Source organism: Myxine glutinosa, chromosome 8, assembly GCF_964187855.1.
Source record: "Myxine glutinosa chromosome 8, kmMyxGlut1.1, whole genome shotgun sequence".
Lineage (NCBI taxonomy): Eukaryota > Metazoa > Chordata > Myxini > Myxiniformes > Myxinidae > Myxine > Myxine glutinosa.
In genome coordinates, this window is record NC_136268.1 from 18,216,840 (window position 1) to 18,238,690 (window position 21,851).

The 21,851-nt window shown below is 43.7% G+C and overlaps 1 protein-coding gene across 1 annotated transcript in view; it reads left to right on the forward strand.

The window, feature by feature from the left end:
• Positions 1–21,851, forward strand: part of LOC137432281 (myotubularin-related protein 5) — a 128,969-nt gene that overhangs the window by 105,417 nt on the left and 1,701 nt on the right. The window contains exons 38-40 of the mRNA XM_068124082.2: positions 16–248; positions 334–421; positions 7,814–7,945. Coding sequence (XP_067980183.2) covers positions 16–248; positions 334–421; positions 7,814–7,945 — 453 coding nt within the window. The remainder of the gene's footprint in view (positions 1–15; positions 249–333; positions 422–7,813; positions 7,946–21,851) is intronic.

Genomic DNA, 21,851 nt, shown 5'->3' on the forward strand with positions numbered 1-21,851 from the left:
ACGAACCGTCAACAGGTCTCTCCAGGGAATTTGTCGAGAACGTCCATTGGACCTCACACCCCCTCGACGAGCACCGGAACATTTTCACAACCAGCTGAGAGCGGAGTCGGGTCTTCGCTTGTCGCCCTTAATGGTAGTTTTGCAGATGATGTCCTCACCATTTCGTCTCGCAATGTCCCCACCAAGCCTGGCTCCATGTCAAGTTTAGACCTTTACAGCACCTTCCCGCTAGTCGACAGTGAGCAAAGGTACTAAGCTGTGACATACCTCTCGATGTTTTGTGTCCAGATTTGCCCTGCGAAAGTTCCAAATAACTTTCTGCTTATGCTGCAGGTCATTTGAAGGTTGCTTGTACAAGCGAGGCGCTCTTCTCAAGGGCTGGAAGGCTCGATGGTTTGTACTCGACAAAACCAAGCACCAGGTATGTAGCCTGTATGAAACGGTTTTGATTTTTATGATCCTTTGTCAGTTAGCTCCTCAGTGATGTTGTCCACCAAAAATAACAGGGCTCATGAAACAAGATGAAATGTTGGTGAAGTTCAGCATTCCTAGTCTTAATAGTGGGGCTGCTTAACTGATGAATTGTGCCTTTTCCCTTAAAAGCATGAAACTTGGCACATGGCTAGAATACCCCAAAAGAAAGATTTTTAGTCCAGGGGGCATCTCCAATTTCACCCCATATGGCGGCCATCTTGAAATTCAAGATGGCCGTCATACAAGACCTGTTTTGATGAATATCTCCATAATTAGAACAGATATCAAAATGGTTGAAGTGCCTATACCTACATTTTTAGGGTCTAGGAATCCAATGGCAACATAAAATATTCAATAGTATATGGCAGCCATCTTGAAATCCAAGATCGCTGCCATAACAGACCTGTTTTGATGAATATCTCCATAATTAGAACAGCTATCTAAATGGTTGCAGTGCCTACACCTACATTTTTAGGGTCTAGGAATCCAATGGTAACATAAAATATTAAGCAGTCATATGAAAATATTAATTTTGCATAGTATCATGCATACTGGGAATGCATATAAATACTCTTAACAGGTTGGCATTCTTCAGTGATTAAAAGTGTCTTTGACATCGCAGACTGTAACTGTGCCATCTTGTGGTTTTCTAGTCTTTGCTGCATTCTCCATCACATGCGCAGAGAGAAGTACAGGGAAGTGCAGCTTTCTTACACCGGCAACGACCAGTACATCCTTTTTTGCACCCACACTTAAGTTCATTGCAGATCTTTGCAGCCTCTGGAAGTGTTGCCCTTTTATATTTGAACTGGCCAGCAGACATTTCTTGCCAACCCCATTCAGTGGGGCTTGGTAGATCAGGCTTAGCATGCAATGCTTGTCCCCAGCATAGTGCGCCTTGGTATACTGCCCGCTTTACGTGCTGCACAAGGGCATCATGTGTTGGTGGAATTGATTCCACAGGTCTGCCCTTCTTTGCAAACAGTTTCTTTCGTACAATGTTAATGTCAGTAGCAGTACTTGTGCGATCATACAACAGAATAACAAATCTCTCAATGACGTTCATGCAGGTTTGAGTTATCTCTGTGCTCTGGTGGCAAATTTCTGCTAGTACCTCTGTGAGCTCAGGGAATGATTCCCACACATTCCATGCAGTTACCTTTCCACGCCCATTAAACGCTGAAGAAGTGTCACACCCTGTTAGTGCATGAAACATGGGGAGGGCTTTAGATTTCTCAGGGCCAAGAGCTGTGGCTATATCATGTGCAGAGATAAATCGCATGTTCTTGCCTGTCCCAAATTGTAACCATATCATCACTGAAAGCTTCTGGGATGCTGTAACTGCAAGCACGACAACATCTGTGTCCACAGTTTGTATGAGGACCTTACTATGCCCTCTCTGTGTTGCATCAGCAGCATGTAGGAACATCCGACCATCTGCCTCTTCCTGAGTGCACGGGGAGAGTGATTCTAGATCAATGCGTGGTGGAGCATAGTGGGGCGGCTTAGCCCAAATATTCAAAAGAATTGTGCATTTTGTGATACAAGCACCAAATTTGGCACACTAGTAGACTATCATATTATGAAAAGATCTGGATATTGGGCCATCTCAGATTCAGAGATTTGATTTTTGCAAGATTTGCAGATTTTGCAAGCTGAGATTGCAACGCCAGGGACGGCCGACTCCTTCCTACGAGCTGCCCACGTCACCCGCACAAGAAGAGCTCATCAAATCACTGCAGCGGCACTGCACATCCTGCAACACCGTGCGTATGAACGCCACTGTATGACATATGCTGATGATGCAGAAGACCTGCCTGAGTTCGAAGACTGGTGTCACCAGAGAGGAGAAGACATTCCCAACTTTCAGTACTGGGCAACTGTGCTGGAACTAGAGATGTTGGTACTGGTCTACGTGCGTTCTCTGCGGCAGGCTTCATTCATGACGTACCTTGATGCCCTGACGGAACTGGTCCCATGGTTCCATGCCTTAGACCACACACACTATGCCAGGTGGGTCCCTGTTCACCTGAGGGACACGGTTGCACTCCCAATGAAGCACCCAGATGTAGCCAGAGAATTCAGGGCTGGCAACTTCACTGTACAAAAGACGAAGAAGGTGTTCTCTTCAATCCCAATCGAATCGAAATCTTGCAAAAATCAAATCTCTGAATCTGAGATGGCCCAATATCCAGATCTTTTCATAATATGATAGTCTACTAGTGTACCAAATTTGGTGCTTGTATCACAAAATGCACAACAGGTTTGCTATGCTGCTACACTAGCAGTAAGAACCTCTGTATCAAGTGTGACAACTAGCTCCTTGCGCTGGTCTTCAAATGATTTAATTGTTTCATTGGAAAGGAAGCTGAAGAGTTCACGCTTGTTTTCATCAACTCGAAGAAAGTTCTGCCACTGTCCAGGAATTGCAACTGAGGTATCTACTCGTCGGCGAACCCCCTTGCCACGCTTTTCACGCGTCATGCTCTTAAGGCTGTCGGGTAGGTAACGGTCCCACACCAGATCAAGTCGGGTTGCAGATTTGTACTGTGAGAAAACAAATGGGATGAAGACCTTTTCGGCATATTCGCCAAATGTTTTGACTGTGCCAACATCGGGCTTTAGCTTTTGAACAATTACTGCCCCGTCAAGTATGACACATGTCACCTCTGGCATCTGTGTGCTTGATGGTGAAAGTTCCTCTAAGCAGTCCAAAAGGTCGCTCTTTGTACCAGGTCGAAGCTTCCCATCCTTGGACAGAGATGGAGGGAAAGATTGATTTTCATGACGGAAAAATTCATCCAGGTTTCCCTCGCGGGTTTGACAGGCAATATAGAGGCGAGAAAACAGTTGAACATCACTCTTCAATGAGGCTACCTTGTGTTTATCTGTCAGCTGGTCTGTTACTGATGAGCTGCCAAACAGAGGTAACTTTTTGCGCGGGACGACATCATTCAAAGGCTTTGAGCGTTCAATCAGCCTCTCTTGCACAAATGACTCCAGAGCCTCCTTTCCCACTTTCTGCACGTCTTTCACACTTTGTACGACTGATGCACTTGCTATATCCTTTGTGTCAAGGACCAAAAGGTCAGCGGTTTCTTCAAGAAATGGATTACCTAGCTCCTCGATAACTGATACAAGTGATCTGACATGTTTGTCAAAGGTCATCTGGGTGCTTTTATTCTGATCATGATGCAGTGATGGCGCTTTGCTTTCATGTTGCTCCTGTGCAGTCTCGAACTCATCAATCACCCTTGAGACCTCTGGACCTGCAACCATCCATCTTTGCAGAGCATGGGCATTGTCCAGCAGACCCACAGCTCCTCCATCTCCCTTGATACGTGCATTGTTCTGTTCATGTGCATGATCTGTAGCAATTGAAGAAAATTTGCGTTGGGTCTTTTGTACCGTGAACATGCCAGCTCGGAAATTATCCAGAACTTTAGGGTGTGTCTTATGCAAGTCCATCATATCACGCAAATGGACTGTGACCCATCGTGCATAGTGCGTATGGTCAAGAGCAAAGAACCACGGAAGAAGCTCCCATAAAGCATCTAAGTACATTTCAAAGTCAGCCTCCCTCAATGAGGTCAGGATGCTGTTCTCCAATGCCATCGTGAGACTCCAGTATTGGAACTGTGGGTGTTCCTTAGTCATTTTGCCACACCAATCGGTAAATGAAAGTTTCGTCTCAGCTTCTATTGCATAGTCATTGTATGCCTGATGCTGCAGTATGTGCAAGGCTGCAGCTGTCACCTGATGGGCATTGCGCGAGCGTGAAACATGTGCAGCTCGCAGGAAAGAATCTGCACTTCCCGCTGAGGCAATATTGGCTTGCACCAATGCTTCTACCCAGCCGCTTCCAGATAACCAGTCACCCAATGTCTTCAGTGCAGTCATTTCAAAGTGCATACCCATTGTTGAGAACCGAGTTGTGTGAATTTTTAATATAGTTTCTCTTTCAAAGTGCGATTAAAACGCTCAATAAACTGCCTTTCCTTCATTAAAGTTGAGTTGAGTACCAGTTCACTGGTAATTCCCTGTTTGTCGTTAAAGGCGGCAAAAAGGGTTGGCGTCAGGAAGGGCATCCGGCCGTAAAACATTGCTTCAAAAAGGGGACCAAAAAACAACAACAACCACGGTTCCCGAAAAAGGCCAACCCCTGCTTGCGGGGAAAAATGGCCTCTAAAGGTGGTTTTTTTTTTGTTTTTTGTTGTTGTTTTTTTTTTTCAAAGTGCGATTAAAACGCTCAATAACAACTGCCTTTCCTTCATTAAAGGTGCTGTATAATTTGATATCCTCCTGTATAATCTGGATTTCAAGATGGCTGCCATATACTATTGAATATTTTATGTTGCCATTGGATTCCTAGACCCTAAAAATGTAGGTATAGGCACTTCAACCATTTTGATATCTGTTCTAATTATGGAGATATTCATCAAAATAGGTCTTGTATGACGGCCATCTTGGATTTCAAGATGGCCGCCATATGGGGTGAAATTGGGGATGCCCCCTGGACTAAAAATCTTTCTTTTCGGGTATTCTAGCCATGTGCCAAGTTTCATGCTTTTAAGGGAAAAGGCACAATTGATCCGAATTTTTTAGCTAAGCCGCCCAGCTAAAATGAATGATGTTTGGTTCAAAATCCCTCTACACAAGGGGCCCTAAAAGATGGTCATGTTCCATAGACACTCAGATCGCACACAAGCTTTCCGCCTTTTATTTTATTTTTATGTCGTAAAACATTGGTGTTCATGGAAAAGCAAGACGATTGAGGGAAAAAGCAATACACCACCAGTGGGAAATAAGGGGCATAGCACGCAGATAAATTAACGAAGAGTAAGGGGAGTAATCTGAGCAACAGTCCTGATCGAGGCCCACAAGAGCACACTGCACAGGAAGTACATTGCATCAACAAACAAGAATGGCACATGGTAGATACCTCCACCAGGCTGAACAGTCCACGTTTTGTATCCCACTGATAGCCCGGATCTGGATGCGGTCCTGAACCAATCTAATCGGCTTGTTCTTATAACCTAAGCAACTCGTCTACCGAGTTTTGTCATAGCTTGTCCACAACTTTTTGAAATATCATGCCACAAGCATACAGTCACGTGAAAAAGTAAGTACACCCCATGTAAAGTTTTGACTTTTTCAACATATTTCAACATACAGCTATTTGATCTTCATTTCAACTATATTGATAGATAAAGGTGATATAATATAACAAATATCATGAAACATTTACATTTTGTAGTCCATTGTATAATTTAAATAAACATAAATGCAAATTTCGCATGTGGAAAAAGTAAGTACACCCTTGGCTCAAATAGGTGGTATTGCCCCCTTTGGCAGAAACGACCTCAAGTAGGCGTTTCTTATAACTGTCTACCAGTCTCTGACATCGACTGGGAGAAATTTTTGCCCACTCCTCCTTGGAGAATTCTTTCAGCTGTGCGATGTTTGAGGGGTTTCTTGCATGCACAGCTCGTTTCAAATCCCCCCGCAACATCTCGATGGGATTTAGATCCGGGCTTTGACTTGGCCATTCCAGAACCCTCCATTTCTTTCTTTTCAGACATTCCTTGGTGGATTTACTGGTATGTTTAGGGTCATTGTCATGTTGCAAGGTCCACCTTCGGTTGAGCTTCAACTTTCCGACAGATGGCCTCACATTATCCTCAAGCACCCTCTGGTACAATGAAGAATTCATAGTGGATTCAATGATGGTGAGCTGCCCAGGCCCTGATGCAGCAAAGCTGCCCCAAACCATAATATTTCCACCACCATGCTTTACAGTTGGTATCAGGTTCTTGTGGTCAAATGCTGTCTTTGGTTTTCGCCAAACATGTCCTCTGGTACTGTGGCCAAATAGCTCTACCTTTGACTCATCTGTCCAAAGCACATTATTCCAGAAGTGCTGGTCTTTGCCTGGGTGTTCATTGGCAAACTTTAGTCTTGCCCTGATGTTCTTTCTGGACAGCAAAGGTTTCCTCCTGGCACACCTCCCATGTAGATCAAATTTGTGCAGCCTCTTTCTAATGGTAGACTCGTGCACTTTGACATCAACAGTGGCAAGAGCTACCTGTAGGTCCCGTGATGACATTCTGGGGTTCTTAGAGACTTCTTTCAGCATCTTGCGGTCTGCTCTCAGGCTGAACTTGCTGGGGCGACCTGGCCTGAACAAGTTGACAGTTGTTTGGAATCTTCTCCACTTGTAGATGATCTTCCGGACAGTTGAATGATTGATGTCAAATTGTTTGGAGATCTTTTTAAATCCCTTCCCAGACTCGTAGGCATCTATAACCTTCTTTCTGAAGGCCTCAGAGAGCTCTTTTGATCTCGGCATGGTGACGCCGCACACTTCAACAACAAAGAGCAAACCAAACTAAATGTCTGAGGTTTAAATAAGACAGGTTCCTCCAAGATCCTCTCTAACGATGTTCTAACCATTTGCACCTGAGCTGGTGCACCTGATTCTAATTTTAGGTATTTGAAGTAGTGATAAATGTAGGCTGTAGGGGTGTACTTACTTTTTCCACATGTGAAATTTGCATTTATGTTTATTTAAATTATACAATGAACTACAAAATGTAAATGTTTCATGATATTTGTTATATTATGTCACCTTTATCTATCAATATTGTCGAAATGAAGATCAAATAGCTGTATGTTGAAATATGTTGAAAAAGTCAAAACTTTACATGGGGTGTACTTACTTTTTCACATGACTGTATATAGGTTTTGACCCTATCACTCAATGGTAAAGAATCACTTAAAAAATGATTGACTTATCGAAACAATGTCTTTGTCACACACCTAACTTGTCCACCAGGTTTTGTCCAAATGCCTTCATAACTTTTTGAGATATCTTGCTCTCAAACAGACGATCCTTTGTTTTTTTTAATATATATATATTTTTATTTTATTTTATTTTTTTAATTACCTCCACCACTGAAGATTGATGGAGGTCATGTTTTCACCCCCTGTCTGTCCGTCTGTTTGAGAGTACTTCTACAAAAGTTTTATTCTACTCTCAAACAGACGGACAGACGGGTGAAAACATGACCTCCATCAATCTTCGGTGGTGGACGTAATTAACAAAAAAAAAAGCATGCTCATGCTCAGAGAAGATAGTGTCCACCCGTGAATGAACCCAGAACTGGAATCTTATCCTTTTTATCTGGAAAAACAGTCGGTGTCCAAAGTTGATTGCTCTCTTTGGTCATGTTTTGGAATGGAATTGTTTAATTGCCAGTGGTGTAATGATAACCCTTATGGAACATCTCATCCAGATAGAGCTCTGCTTTGTTTTGCTTCCCCAATCGCACTCACACAGCTTCGGTACTACGAATCAAAAGACGACACGAATGGAAAGGGTGAAGTGGACCTCTCAGAGGTGGAGTCTGTGAACCTCGGAGTCCCTGTGCTTGGAGCGCCACGCAACGTGGATGAAAAATCTTTATTTGAAGTAGGTCTCTGGTTGATGTTACGGGAGTTTGTGTTGCCAAATGGTTTCATAATTGTACTGTTCACCTTTAAATCGAATTGATATTTTTTTCTCCAACCAAACTTTATAAACCTGCAGCAACTGTTCCTATATATAATGCCAATTTTGAAATATTCTTCAAATCTGCTGATTTACCACGGCTGTGTTCTTACCAAAGTGACTAATGTGATTCTGATTCCAAAGAAAAATACAAACTAAATTCTAATGAATATCCCTTCAATATCAGTAATTCCTGAGCACTTCTTGATTATGTCATTACATTAAGCACACTTGTCATGTGATGTCTGTCTTTTACCCATTTTGTCTTCCTCCTTTAAACATTCTTTGATATGATTTTGACTTGTGGCACTTCTTGTGGAATCTAATTAACTAGCAGGGACCTGCAGAACATCTTGGGCGCAATGTAAAATATGACCAAGTCCTCAACTTCATCTCCTCCCCTCACAAAACCCAAGTCCTCAACTTACCCCTTCCCCCCCCCCCCCCCCCCCACAAAACCCAAGTCATCAATCCCTCCCCCTACCAACCCTAATAATTTAATGCCCTCTGCACTCAAAGGCTTCAACCCCCCTCCCCTTCCGCACCCTCACCACAACTCGTAAATAATGATAAATGTTTTATTTCACAATCCCGTGAGATTCCCGGAACTCCTCGGACAAAAATATTATAAGTACAGTACATGGGTTTTATGGTCCCTGGTCGAGTCGTTTCAGAGGAAATAGTCGGAAATAATAGTTAGGACTAGCGTAACCTCCATTGTAAAAGGCCTACCTCGAGAGAATGCCACATATTGATTTTGGGAACACACCTTTGCCTCGATCTCTCCCGAAAATAAATAAAACGAATATTGTTACAGCCCTGGGTTTCAGGTGTACTACGAGGGGGGAGGGCGGGGCGAGGGGTGGGTATCCTTGGTTCTCCTCAAACTTACCGGGCCTGAAGCTACCGGGCACAAATAACTTTTTACCACAGCGGGTTGCGAGCCGATGCAAAATGATTACAGACGTGGACTGTTACCATTGGTTGATCTCGCGAGATCTCGGAGACGGTGGGAGGGATTTTCGAAGCTCCACACGGTCTCCACGTTTTTCGAAGTTAAGTCTGTTCACAATTGTATTTTGTCGAAACTGTATTTATCTTTCGGTGTGTGAAGTTATTGTGTGCAACTTTGGTTGTTTCTCGGTGTTTATCTTTCATAAATTGATCGTCTGTTTGCCGTGTCGTGTCTTGAGGCCTTGTACAGTGTGCACTGTACAACCTTGAGGCTTTGTTTTTCTCTCAGCAGTCCGTCGTTTGTGATCCAATAACTTTCGTTCTCTGTATTCCCAGTCTTTTCACCCATAGCCGACTTCCTTGTGTAAATCTCAACTCAAAAAAAAAAAAAAAAAAAAAAAACATTTCCTTCTCTGTTCTCATTCGTTTATTCATTCTTATTCGTTCGTTCGTTCTTCGACCACGTGTTTCTCCCCCATTTCCCCAGATAGTTTTCATTCATTAACCTTCAATGTTTACACTTTCCCCTCAAGTTATGTATTCCGTCATATTTTATAACACCTTTTTCTTCTTCTTCTTTAAAAGGCTGCTTTCGACTTGCTCACCAAATCAATTCATCCCAAAAAAAATATCCATCTCCTATAGTGCCTTTTTTCTACATTCCCTAAACTCTCCTGCACTCCATCCTCCATCCAGCGTCCTTAAACGTATTTTTTACTCGAAGGTCACAAGAAACTCATTTTGCAATAAATGTTCGTTTCCCATAAATCGTACACTTTCAAAAATCCAATCTCACCCCTCCCCTCCAAATCTTCCCCATAACCCCTCCCCTCCAAATCTTCCCCATCACCCCTCCCCTCCAAATCTTCCCCATCACCCATCCCTTTCAAATCTCCCCCCTTGCCCCCTCCCTCCTAAACTACCCCCTCACCCCTCCCCGCCAAGATGCCCCCTCGCCCCTCCCCTCCTAGACTCCTGCCTCAACCCTCCCCTCCAAATCTCCCCCATATCCCATCCCTTTCAAATCCCTCCCCTTGTCCCTTCCCTCCCAAACTCCCCCCTCACCCCTCCCCTTCAAATCTCCCCACCCTCATTGCTTCTCAATTTCCCCCCTCTCACTCCCCCTCCTCAAAGCGTCCTCCCCGCTTCTTCCCCCTTCATACTCTCACCTCCATCTCCCCCAACCTTCTGCCTCGCTCTTCCCCCTCCTCAAATAACACCTCATTGTGGCTCACCCAATCACCATCAAACCTTTTGTCCGCCCCATCCTTCCCTTTCTCCGAGCTATTCTGAAATCTCTGACACACCTTCAACAGCTCTCCCTATCTCTTCCACCTCTTCCACATCTTACCCTACCCCTCCTCCCCCCTGTTCTGTATCTGATGCTCCCCCTTCCTCTTCATTAACGGTATGGACCTCAAACATCCGGGGCCTTCGTTCAAACTTAACTGATCTCTCCATACAGGTTGCTTCTGTCAAACCAGACGTGATCTGCTTAACAGAAACTTTCCTCCTTTATGATGTCTCTGATTCCATAGTATCTCTCCCGGGCTACTCCCTCCTCCGGTATGATAGACCTGAGCCTCGTCCTGGAGGCGGGGTTGCTATCTTTATCAAAAACTCTCTTCCTCACTCGCCCTGCACTGCACTCTCTCCACCTCACCCCCAGGAATACCTCTGGCTACGGCTTCCCCTTCGCTCCCACCTCTTGTTCATATGTGTGTTGTACCGTCCACCAAACAGTGATGACTCCATCTACATCTCGCTGTCTGATGATATGGACCAACTTCTATCTACTCATCCCAACTCTCTCTTCCTCATATGTGGTGATTTCAACTGTCATCATGCCAGTTGGCTGGGTGTGGGTACCTCTCTCACCAGCCATGGCTCCTCAGCAAAGGACTTCTGCGACTCACTGGGACTGACACAATCTGTCAATTTCCCGACCCGGATCTCAGTCAACTGAACATCTTCTCTTCTGGACTTGGTTATGACTAACTTCCCTGAAAATGTCTGCTGCTCTTCTTCTGCTCCGATCGGATCATCTGATCATGTCCTTGTTAAAGTGGACATCTCTCTGACCATCCTCAGGGAGCCTGCTCAGCGTCGACGAGTCTGGCATTTCACTCAGGCCAACTGGCACGGTCTTCAAGCAGCCATCAATCATCTGGACTGGTCTCCCATCTCTACCACCTCTGACATCAACTCATCCTGGGAATTCTTCCAAAGTAAATTGCTCTCTCTCATGCACAGATTTATCCCATCTCGTCTTCAGTTGTCATACCCTTCCTCCCGTCCATGGTACACGGAATCTTGTGGTGAGGCTGTTGCCCAGAAACAACTTGCCTTCGTCTCCTGGAAAGCAAATCCAACGGAAGGAAATCTCATTTCCTTTCACAAAGCCCGAAACAAGTGTGTGTCCACCCTCAGGAGAGCCAGGAAACGATATCTCTCCGTTCTCAAGACCGAACTCTCTTATCTGTCTCCCTCTTCCAAATACTGGTGGCGTCTGGTCAAATCCGTTTCTGGTGTTTGTTCCCCCTCCATCCCCTCCCTTACCTCAAACGGCTACACAGCTGACTCCGCACGTGAAAAAGCTGAATGCCTCAACTCTGTGTTTGCCTCTAAATCTTGTGTCCCAAACCCATCCCTCTCTGTACCCACCATACCCAGTCGTACCCTGCTGCTCCTGGACTCCGTGTCCTTTCCTCCTGACAAGGTGGAAAAGTTTCTGTCAACCCTCGACTCTGATTCTGCAACTGGACCCGACGGCATCAGCCCACGTGTCCTAAAATCCTGCTCTGCTGCTCTATATCACCCTCTCTCTGTTCTCTTCACCCTCTCTTTTGCTCAAGGTCAACTGCCATCTGCTTGGAAATCAGCCAACATCACCGCTTTGCACAAAAAAGGTGCAAAAACAGATCCTAGCAACTACAGACCAATCAGCCTTCTCCCAATTATCAGCAAAGTCATGGAATCCATCATTGCTTCGGATATGAAATCTTTCCTCTTCTCCAATGGCTTGATCTCTGATCATCAATTTGGTTTCAGACCAGGTCACTCTACTCTGGACATGCTGCTTCTGCTGTCTCAACAATGGATGGAGGTCCTCAATGCCAAACAGGAAATTAGAGCTGTCTCCCTCGACATATCACGTGCCTTCGACACGGTCTGGCACCCCGCTCTGCTCACCAAACTCTCCTCCTTTGGTATCCATGGAAATCTCCACGCATGGCTGGCGGACTTCCTCTCTAGTCGTCGTCAACGTGTGGCCCTGAATGGGTTTCTCTCATCTCCTCTTCCTGTTCAGGCTGGAGTTCCCCAAGGCAGTGTTCTGGGCCCCGTGCTTTTTCTGGTCTTCATCAATGATCTCTCTGACTCTCTCGAAAATCCTCTCTATCTCTTTGCTGATGACTCCACTCTCTGCCGCTCCATTCCTCTTCCCTCAGATCGGCAGTCTGCTGCCTCCTCACTCTCTGAAGACCTGGACAAAATCACAGACTGGTCAAACAAGTGGAACATGTCTTTCAATCCTGACAAATCTCACACTCTTACTATGTCTCTCCGAAAAGATCGATTGGACAACCCTCCCATCTACTTTCTCAACAATCCTCTCCAAGAAGTTCTGTCGCTCAAGATTTTGGGTCTCACTATCTGCCATGATCTTTCTTGGGAAAACCACATTTCCAAGCTGGCCTCCAAAGCCAGTCGCCGACTGGGCATCCTCCGTCGTGCGAAGTCCTTCCTCGGCACACCTGAGCTCCTCACCACATACAAGGCTTTCATCCGCAGCTCAATGGAATACTGTTCTCCCCTATGGGCCGGTGCTCCTGCCTCACACCTAGCTCGGCTTCACGCTGTTTAAACCAAAGCTTTCAGAATTATTGGAATCTCCCGCGATGAAGCTATCTCTGAGGGCCTTTCACTCACTCACCGCAGGCAGGTAGGTGGTCTTTCTGTCTTCTACCGACTCCTCTCCGGCCTTGCACCCCCAGCTCTCTCTGTGCTCTGTCCCCCAAATATTCCTACAGGTCGCACAAGATCTGCCAGCAACCCTCTGATGGTTAAACTGCCGAAATCTCGGCTCTCTGCTCACCTTCACTCTTTCATTCCTCTTTTCTCCCGCCTCTGGAACAAACTCCCTCACTCCCTTCAATCGCACTCCTCCCTCCAGGTCTTTAAAACAGCTGTTCACCACCATCTCTTATCTTCCCCCATCCAAAACCTTGATCTTTTCTACCCCCGCTAATTCACCCCAGATCCACCTTGTTTGAAATTCCAACTTCTTTCCTGGAAGTCCTGGCAGTGTCCATATGTTTTATACCTCTCCCACCGCCCCCTTCACATGCCCCCCCCCCCCCCCAAAGCCCTCACCCTCTCTCAGATCTCTCGATGTCTCCATGTCTCTCGGTCCCTGCTCTCAAATGTTGTGTTTGTGTCCTTCCCCCTCTCTCCCCATCTTGTCTACCGCTCCCGATGTTATATGTTTTGTGTGTCGGTTTGTCTTTTTGTGTGATTAATGTTCGCTCTTTCACGAGCCTCGATCTTGTATACAAAAAAAAAAAAAAAAAAAAAAAATACTGTAAATGGAGATAATGGTTCTAACTCACTTTGCCCTAGAATGTAACTTAAGTACTTCTTCCACTGAAGTCTTCAATTAGAGAGCATTTCCTTAGAACCAATGTTCAATATGATGAAAGCTATAGACAAACAAGACCGATAGTCACAATGGCGTAACTGGGCTTGGATCTGCTGAGTGTAAGATCTGTTGTCCCCGTGTCATGTGACCAGATCCTCAGTTCTGATTTGTGGCCGTTTGTGAGGGACATACATACATGCACTGGACAGACAGACAAACGCTGTTCCAGACGGCATCGCCCTCAGGGCTACGCCGTAAAAATATGACTGCCGAACCACCTGACCGGTGACATCAATTTTTTTTTCTTGACCAATTCACGCTCAAGAAATTTCATATTGATCGGATAAAGCGTTCTACTTGTCGATTTATGACGTCATAATGGAGACACCTATGACATCATCATTATCATGTTATTCCCCATGGGGAGTACTTTACAACGAGCCACCTTTCAATTTTTTCCACGGAGCAGTTTTGGGGACAGAGGTGCAAAGTTTTTACTTTTTTTCCAAGATGGCACCCATACCTCGTGACCTATGACATCATAATTACACTGGACAACAAAATATTTTTTTCCCGTCTGCTACTGTGGAAAATGTAGGTGTCCTTTATTAGTCCCCTACCGGTGTACACTGGAGGGGACTATAGGTTTGCACGCCGTCCCTCCGTCCCTCCGTCCGTCAGTCCGTCAGTCTGTCAGTCCGTCACGCAAAGAACAGTTTTCCGGACTTCTTTTCTAAACGCTTAATGCTAATGATTTCAAACTTGGCACATCGTTTCCTCATAATAGGTTACAGATCAAGTTCGAACTTCACGACGTTTCGATCATTTTTGACAAAGTTATGGCACTTTGAACTTTGGTAATTCTGATAATTCTGATGATCCTTAACTCAGTGCCATTTTAAGTTTTAATTTCCTTTAAAAAAGATTTTCTCTGCAATAATAGGACCGATTGAGATCAAATTTTCACCATAGGAAGGACTCGGTCTGTAGAATATTTTAATGGTAATTATGACGTCACAGGTCACGTGGTTCGGGCGCCATATTGTTTTTCGTGAAAACACGAAAACCCCTTTTTCTCTGCAACGGCTGAACAGATCGAGGCCAAACTTTGCAGGCAGAATCGCATACCCATGACGAACAAAAAAAGTCAGCGAGCATGACGTCATGCGTCACATGGTTTCAGAGTTTTGACGTTTTTAAGCATGAACCTTTAAAACCGAGCCCCTCCCTCATTTTTGATCCAATCGAGGGGAAACTTCACAGATCTGTTCCGCATGTCAGTCTACTAAAATGTCCTCTTGGAATTTGTGATAGCTCACGTGGTTTGGCAGATATCGTTAATTAAACGAAAATATTTTTAAAATGGATATCTCTTGAATCGCTTTATTGATCGACGTGAAACTTCATACTATAGTAGAAGTCATGAAGAGTAACAAGTGTGCAAAATTTCAAGATGATTGGATGTACGGTCTGGAAGCTAGAAGTTGTTATTGCGTGTAGAAGAAGAGGCGTCAAGTGTGCGGATTTAATTATTTATCACATGTACAGACTGAAAGCATCGTTGGACACGACCTGTCGCGGTCATTTTAACCTCAAATAAAATTCTAATTTAAGATTTGTCAATAGCTGAGGTATATTAACAAACGAATAAAACAGATTTGGTCAAATTCTGACTTTTTTAACTCGATCGCATTTGACAGAGTTGTGACAAGCTGAGGGAGAAGAAACCTCGCATTGGCTTCTCCAATGTGCCATTAAAAAAAATGGATATCTCTTGAATCGCTAGTACCTCAGACCGTGAGTTGGTAATAATTTATATAATTCACACAGTGCAATACTAGCAGGCCGCTCCACGGAGCGACCTTGCGGGCTTATCAACGAGGCGAGGCGTGACACACGTGTCTCAGCATACCTCAGATCAAGTTTGAAAACCAGCATCAACTGTGCATAAATTTGCATATTCGATCATTTTTGACAAAGTTATGGCACTTTGAACTTTGGTAGGGGACATGTATTGCAGCGCAATACTCAGAATGCTTGTTAATTTAAGCATGCTGATTCTAAATTTGAAGTCAGCGATGAGCATGGTGAGAGTTTCCACCAAGATATCAGCACAATGGAGATGTGCTATCAGGGGCGTTTTCACCCCAACATGATATGGGACTACTGCTAGTTTATTCACAGAGACACACCACTGTTAGTCACAAGACACAGCACGTCAGGATTTTTAGTTACAGAAAAATAACATTTTTCAGGCATTGTTAATTAAAAATCAAGCACATTGCACAATTGCACAATATAAACACATCGTATAATGTACAGTAACTGTTAGCCATAAACTGAAGCACAATGGACAACATAAGCACATTGTATAAACTGTAAAGTATACATTGTCTGTTTAGAAATGCTTTAAACACTTGTTTTTATGCTTGTGACTAACAGTGGTTTGTCTGTGTGAATAAACCAGCAGTAGTCCCACATCATGTTGGGGTTCAAACGCCCCTGATAGTACATCTCCATTGTGCTGATGTCTTTGTGGAACCTCTCACCATGCTCATCGCTCACAGCACCAAGGTTGGCTGGGAAGAAATCCAAGTGTGAATGAGAAAATGGAACTTCAGCGACATACGGCACCCCATTTCTTCAGAGGCATTTATCATATCTTGAACCAACTTGACAAAGTGGTCCGCTCTGTGGTTCCCCAGGAAATTGTGGACTACCAGTTTGAAAGCCTCTCATGCAGCCAGCTCCAGTGGGTTCAGCCCAATAATTGTGATCCAATTCACAATTCAATAGATTTGTGATCCAATTAAACCATTGTGGCAATCCGGAAGTACAATCAGTGCAACGTATGTGTAGTGACCATGTCTTGTCTTTGTTGCCCACCTTGAAACCGAAGTAGTGCTTGTGTGCGACTTTGAGACGATTGGTTATATTTTCCTTAGGATACTTGCCACGTATGTACCAAAAGCAGTCTGCAATGTTCAGACACATTTGTCTATTAATATCAATCTGAAATATAATAATATTAAAATACAATATCATAATATTGAAGTATACAAAGTATTTTTTTTAAACAACACTAAAAAATACCTGACATTGGATTTCCAATTTCTTCTGCAAGTAAAAACCTTTACGTGTTGGGTTAATTCTGATTTCGGATTCGAAATCAGCATACTTGAATTAGTCTAAGCCACTTCGTTTTTCCTTAGTAGCAAATTTGTTGTTGTTCAACGTTATAATTAACATATTCTACTGGAGGAAGTGCTTATATGGTGAAAATTGTGTCAATCGGACCAGCGGTTGCAGAGAAAACGAATTTTGAAGGGATAAACCCGCAAAATGCTGGTGGAAGGGACATACATATATACATATATACATACATACATACATACATACATACATGCATACATACATACATGCATACGTACTGTCGTGTCCCCGGGGTTCACACCCCAAGAGGACGAATGACTGGAGCGAGCTTTAACTCCGAGGCGTATTTTGAACTTGGCGGGATTATTTCTGGCATGCGCAGGAAGGTTCGAAGTCTTACCTGGGCCGGACGGCCGACACTGGGTTAATCCGAACACACAAAAAATATATATATACACAAAGAATTAAGTTAAGCACCCCCCCCGTTTTTTTACAACCTCGCACATTACAAGTTTGTTGTCGTCAAAACAGTGTAATATACCCATGATATTGCTATATTTTCTGGAGAAGTGATATTATGGTCACATAAAAACATAACAATCATGCCGTTTTCAATATTTTATTCTGAATAATTTAAGGTGAAATTTTTTGGGAATTTTAGGCATATTTTCACCTCAATTTAAGTATGGAGCTATAGGTCCATCACGGACAGTGTGGATGACGTTTATGTTTTCTAACGTACAGTCATTGTTCTGAGAAGACCTCTAGCGATCTTTGCGTCAATAACGTGTGTAGGACCCACGTGATCGGATCACTGACTCAACCCTACGTCTCATAGACCCTGTAAGCCGTCGTATGCGTTGCTGTGGCAGGTTGAACCCCCTCGAGCACGTTTGGGACATGTTGGGACGACAAATTGCGAAGATGGTCCCTCCAATAGCCAATCTGGATGAATTGGAACGTGCATTACATCGGGAATGGAACAACCTGCCACAGCAACGCATACGACGGCTTACAGGGTCTATGAGACGTAGGGTTGAGTCAGTGATCCGATCACGTGGGTCCTACACACGTTATTGACGCAAAGATCGCTAGAGGTCTTCTCAGAACAATGACTGTACGTTAGAAAACATAAACGTCATCCACACTGTCCGTGATGGACCTATAGCTCCATACTTAAATTGAGGTGAAAATATGCCTAAAATTCCCAAAAATTTTCACCTTAAATTATTCAGAATAAAATATTGAAAACGGCATGATTGTCATGTTTTTATGTGACCATAATATCACTTCTCCAGAAAATATAGCAATATCATGGGTATATTACACTGTTTTGACGACAACAAACTTGTAATGTGCGAGGTTGTAAAAAAAACGGGGGAGGTGCTTAACTTAATTCTTTGTGTATATATATATATATATATATATATATATATATATATATATATATATATATATATATATATACTGAAACGCAAAAGAAACTTACCACCTTTGAAACCTTTAAATATCAACAATAACACTGCGTGTAGTAAATGTGTGAACTTATTTGTGGACAATAGTGTCCTCACTGTCAGACAAAACGGTCATGGATGGTCACTTGAACCTTCAATGGTCACTTCATAGCACAGCTGTTGAACAGCCGTTTTGACTGTCAGTGATTAGCCAAGGGGTACGGGATGATTTTAATGAGCTGCACGTGATGTCTTGATATTGGCTTTAAAAAGGCCAGTGCAAAATGGGCATTTTGACCAAAAAATTTGACCATTTTGACCAACTTCAAAAAGACCGAAAACGCAAAAGAAACTTATCACTTGTTTGAAATGTAATAAAATTGTAACAGTTCAAAAGAAAACAAACCAACAATTGCTAATTGAAACATTGGCATTTTATTGATGACATGTCAAGTTTTTGACCAAGATACACCATCTCATCAGTTTGTTCTACAGTACAGAACAGCACAGGGTGCAATGTCAGTCCCCTTTCAATAGCGTGTGTGGCCACCATTGTTTTGGATACAGGCAGTGCATCGTCGGCGTATACTGCCTACCAGTCTTTGGATGGATTGCTGCTGGATTCTGTCCCACTCAGTCCTCAATGTCTGAAGCAGCTCTGCCCATGTCCTGGCCCTGCCAACTACGCGTCTCCCAAGCTCATCCCACAGGTGCTCTATGGGATTCAGGTCAGGGGAGAACGCAGGCCACTGCATGGTGTTGATGTTCTCGCCTTGGAGAAATGCAGTGGTAAAGCGAGCAGCATGGGGACGAGCGTTGCCATGCTGAAAGGTTCTCAGTTCTGGGTGGTCTAGCAGGAATGGCAGCAGATGAGGTCGCAGGATGTTATCCACATAACGCTGGGTGTTAAGATTCCCATCCACAACCACCAGTGGCGTCCTGTACCGGCCTGATATGGCGGCCCACACCATCACACTTGGGCCACCCCACCTGTTGGCTTGACGCACGCAACAATCGGCATATCGCTCGCCAGTTCTTCTCCAGACACGCTCACGCCCATTAGGACTGTCCACACAGAACCTTGACTCATCGCTGAAAGCGACCTCGTTCCACTGCGCCAAGGTCCACCGCTGATGCTGCTGGCACCATCTCTGTCGGTTGCGGCGATGGGCAGCCATCATCACGGGGCCTCTGTATGGTCTTCTGGCAGTCAGACCATAGTCATGCAGTCGTCTTCGTGCAGTATCATTGGAGATCCGTGGTTTGCATGCCCCGGAGTTTCTGCCGCAGTGCGGGATGCTGGACGGAATCGATCCCGCAGGTGACTTCGGACCATCTGCCTGTCCTGCCTTGCAGTGGTGACTCTTGGCCTCCCTGATCGAGGTCTGTCATCTGCAGAGTTGTGGAGGGTGTCTCTGTCCACCAGGGCCGATATCGTCTGGTGTGAACAGCCAAGGCGACGTGCCACCTCACGGTAGCTCAGTCCGCCTTGCAACATGCCCAGGGCACGCTGCCGTTTATCCCTTGACAATCGTGGCATGTTGATTGAAATGCCCATTTTGCACTGGCCTTTTTAAAGCCAATATCAAGACATCACGTGCAGCTCATTAAAATCATCCCGTACCCCTTGGCTAATCACTGACAGTCAAAAACGGCTGTTCAACAGCTGTGCTATGAAGTGACCATTGAAGGTTCAAGTGACCATCCGTGACCGTTTTGTCTGACAGTGAGGACACTATTGTCCACAAATAAGTTCACACATTTACTACACGCAGTGTTATTGTTGATATTTAAAGGTTTCAAAGGTGGTAAGTTTCTTTTGCGTTTTCGGTCTTTTTGAAGTTGATCAAAATGGTCAAATTTTTCGGTCAAAATGCCCATTTTGCACTTGCCTTTTTAAAGCCAATATCAAGACATCACGTGCAGCTCATTAAAATCATCCCGTACCCCTTGGCTAATCACTGACAGTCAAAACGGCTGTTCAACAGCTGTGCTATGAAGTGACCATTGAAGGTTCAAGTGACCATCCGTGACCGTTTTGTCTGACAGTGAGGACACTATTGTCCACAAATAAGTTCACACATTTACTACACGCAGTGTTATTGTTGATATTTAAAGGTTTCAAAGGTGGTAAGTTTCTTTTGCGTTTCAGTATATATATATAAAAATATATTTATATATATATATATATATATGTATATATATATATATATGTATATATATATATATATATGTATATATATATATATATATGTATATATATATATATATATAGATATATATATATATATATGTATATATATATATATATATATATATATATATATATATATATATCTATATATAAATATATATATATATATATATATATATATATATATATATATAACTATATTTATATATATGTATATATATTATTTTTTTTTTTTTTTTTATTTATTTTTTTTTTTTTTTTAATATATATATATATATATGTATATATATATATATATATATACATACATATTCATTTTATTTGTGTTGCAATTACTTTTAATAAAACCATTATTTGTTGAGTGTTACTTTTCTTGTCCTGGTTAGTTTCTTTGTTTGTGTGTTCGGATTAACCCACAAATAAAAATAATGAATGTGAGCTAAAAACGATTTCCTAATTTCAGATTCTCTACTCAGGCTCATATACAAACAAGGGGGAAACGAAAGTTAAAGAAAATGAATAATGTTTTGGTAATCGGCCGGCACTCAGCTTTGCATTCTCAAATGGCTGGTAAGGCTTGCTCGTCGTTCATCGCCTCCAAACCACCTTGCGGGAAGTGCACAAAATGGCGCGGAGTCGTGCTCCTCGACGTCCCAACGTGAAGTCCTTCTAGCGATGCCGACTGCCCCGAGCCTCTTTTGTTCAGTCTCTTTCTACAAGTGCACACGAGCCAAAGATGCGCCACTGCCCGCGACCAAGCCTGAACAAAGAGGAAATGCGACTGCCTCCAACAACCGCCAGCGCCAAAGGAAATGTGACCGCCTTCGACGCATGTCAGGACAAAGTGACAAGATGGCGAGAGGCGTCTTCTTGCTCCAGCTCTCGAATGCTCCACGCTGACGTCAAACTCTGTCCAATAATCGAGCGCTACTCAATCATCCCATCGCGCCTCCACCAATCATGAAGGCAGGGGCGTGGCCTCCTCATTACGAGTCGTTGGGGGGCAGAGTCTAATCTCTGTTCGGGAATGTTCGGATGACATCGGCGGTCATGAGGCGGGATTTACGTGCCGATCGGCAAATGCTGTTTCTGGCGGCGCTGTGAGCGAATGAGTCTATTTGTTATAGTTGTTGTTTTACTGAGCCCTCAATTTCCTGGCTGGCCGAATGTAATAAGAACTTTAGGGAAAAAGCACAGGGAGGCAATCACGTACAGTGAAATTTAACCTTACAGACCCTATAATAAATTCGCACAAACCACCCTCAATATGGGATGTGCAAACGCTCTTACCCGGACAGACGGCCTACTTATTTACATCGAGATGGGTTCTTCTTCTTCGCGGCACTCGGAGCATGCTAATCTACATACATAAATACATACATACATCGGATACACTGGACAGACAGACAAACACTGTTCTTCTATCTGGTGAAG